Source organism: Ctenocephalides felis, unplaced genomic scaffold, assembly GCF_003426905.1.
Source record: "Ctenocephalides felis isolate EL2017-DRISC unplaced genomic scaffold, ASM342690v1 CF-g0.4_SCAFFOLD_01886, whole genome shotgun sequence".
Classification (NCBI taxonomy): domain Eukaryota; kingdom Metazoa; phylum Arthropoda; class Insecta; order Siphonaptera; family Pulicidae; genus Ctenocephalides; species Ctenocephalides felis.
In genome coordinates, this window is record NW_020538040.1 from 22,807,076 (window position 1) to 22,809,761 (window position 2,686).

At 30.3% G+C, this 2,686-nt stretch overlaps 1 protein-coding gene across 1 annotated transcript; it reads left to right on the forward strand.

Annotated features, from left to right (window-relative positions):
* Positions 1 to 430: 430 nt before the first annotated feature.
* Positions 431 to 1,537, forward strand: LOC113374766 (secernin-2-like). The gene is made up of 5 exons (XM_026614736.1): positions 431 to 665; positions 747 to 844; positions 917 to 1,045; positions 1,122 to 1,259; positions 1,337 to 1,537. Exons 1-5 carry the CDS (start codon positions 431 to 433, stop codon positions 1,535 to 1,537), a joined length of 801 nt encoding a protein of 266 aa, XP_026470521.1.
* Positions 1,538 to 2,686: the final 1,149 nt, after the last annotated feature.

Consider the following 2,686-nt stretch of genomic DNA (forward strand, 5'->3'; position numbering starts at 1 on the left):
ATCAATTTGGAACCATTTGAGCCCCTGGGAGCAAGGAAATTCGGAAATTTCCATATTAAGGACCACCCTAATATATATATATATATATATATATATATATATATATATATATTTATATCCTTTATTAATTTTGTCATCATTTTGTTATATCAATTGCCTAGGCTTTCTACATATATCGCCGTCTTAATAAATTTATTTATTATTTTGTATGTTTATTCCAAAAATTTCAGTGTACTTACAATGAAATCGATTGCCCCATCGCACACAATTACCAATAATTATTGCTAAGCCGGGTTGGAGTTGGGGTGCATCATCTGGGGCCAATTCTAAGGGTGTTGCAGCTGCCGTTATTTGGCATAATGAATATGCTGGACTAACTGCTGATGATAGTTCTAATAGTTTAGTGCCTCTTGATTTTGTCAGGTAAATAATGATAAATTATCAAACTATTTGGCAAGATCAATTACCAAGGTATTTCTTTCTGTTTAGACTATGTTTAGAACAGAGTCAGTCATCTGAAGAAGGTGTTGAGGTTATTTCTAAATATTTGGAAGCTCACGGACCCAATGAGACAAAGTATCAAGCATCATATATAATTTGTGATTGTGAGAAAGTCTGGTTATTGAATACAGCTGGAAAACTATGGGCTGCTCAACTGCTACCAAGTATGTCTGCACGGTTTAGTTTCCGATTTATATGAATTTAGTTTATGCCAATTATAATCAAAAATAATTATTTTATTTTAGATGGTCTAAGCAAAATCTCCCCTGGTTTAAGTGTGAAAACAATTGACAAATGTAGTGGGAGTAATAAAGATGAACTAGGAGATTTTTGGCCAAGCGAAGTAAGTTTTTTATGCATTTTTATGCTAATACATTGTTAAAGATTTGTGTTTAACGGATTGTTATAATTTCAGGGTTCAAACTTCTCAACAGAAGTTATAAGTAGCACATTTTCAATTTCCGAACTCTTCAGTGTGTTACGAGATAAGAAAAATAACGCCTTCCACGATCAGGAAAATGTTCAACCAACTCAGAATAGTCACGTATGTTAGAAAATTTATTTTCCACCTGAATTATTATTGACAACAATATCAGAATGCGTAATTTTTTTTGTTCTAGGTGTCATCATTATCTCAAAATAGATTAAATTGTCATTGGTTTACCGCTACTCCTGATCCTAGCATCTCTGTTTTTAAACCATTTATTTTCACACCCGAATGCTGTTGTTTCACCCTTAACAGTCTGCAAGAAACAAGTGCGTTTTAAAGTTTTTTTTTTTGCAATTTTGAACCTAAGTTTTATACTAAATGATAATCAATTGTATTGTTTTTTAGATGATGGCACATACATGCATGGCCTTTTACAAACTTCACTCAGTTGGTGCGACGGATAGAGCAATTGAACTGCTCAAAGATATTGAAGCGTGCTGCGTAGGAGAAGTGCAGCTGTATCTTGAAACAGATTCTAATGTTAATCCTGAATTGGACGAGTTGATGAAAGATTGTGTGGAGGCTGAAGTTAAATTTTATCGTTAAATTTTTACTTATTAAACATTCTGTGATAATATAAATGTAGATAAACTCGAATATTATGTTTTCCTGCAACTGCTTCTGTTATAAACGCTATCAGTATTATGGGATATGAATTTTATGAAAGCATATGCTGAAAGAGAATGAACGAATATCTGACTACAAGGTTAGATGTTTAGGCCATAGGTACAATGTTTGCCAGATATTCAACAACTCAATTCAGACCTAATATTGCTTTTAAATTTATTGTAAAGTCTGATTTACACATGCCATCTTATGATGCATTAGGCATGTTTAACAAGCACAAAATTGTCTGTTGCAAACAGAAGAGCAACAATTATTATGTTTTGTTGCTTGTGCATTTCGAACTCTTTAGATCATTAAATATGAACACCAGCTAGCTTTATTTTATTTGGAGACAATTAAGACTTAAAATATATGAAATGATATTAAATGTGTATTATTAAGTTTCTCTGTCGCATAATTGTAGATTGCATGATAGTGCAATCTGGATAAGATTATTTATTTTAAATGTTAGATTTAATTTTTTTATGCATTACGTGACATGTAGGTATACAATTGATCTATAAGATAACTTAGCATTTATATTGCATGCATTATATGCGAAAAATTCATTCCAATATATTGTACATTGAAATTAATATATTTATTTAAAACACTCACAGTGGCTGTTTGTTCGGCCCTACTAAGAGAGATGTATTTGCTTTACTATTTGAATACATTTTATACTCACATATAGTTTACTCCAACAACAATATAAACTGTCATAAGTAATAAGAGCTTGTAGTATTAACTGACAATTTAATAATCTGTGAGTATTATAAAATTGAGACTTTACGTAGTGTTTGAACAATAAGCCATAAACCATGTATCATTATCAACTTAGTTACATATCTTGCTATAAAAATTTATGGCTCTTTTTTTAATAAATTGTATTATATAGTAAATCTTGCAGGACATCACTAATACAAATAATATTAGTAAATCAAATTCATATATTCTTGAATATGGAAAATATATCCAGGTATCACAAAAAATCAGATAGAGATTGTGCTCTAATAAAAAATATATACAAAATATTAGCTAATTTTACTTAAAATAAAGCAATAAGTAATTCTGGCAAAATTATGTGTT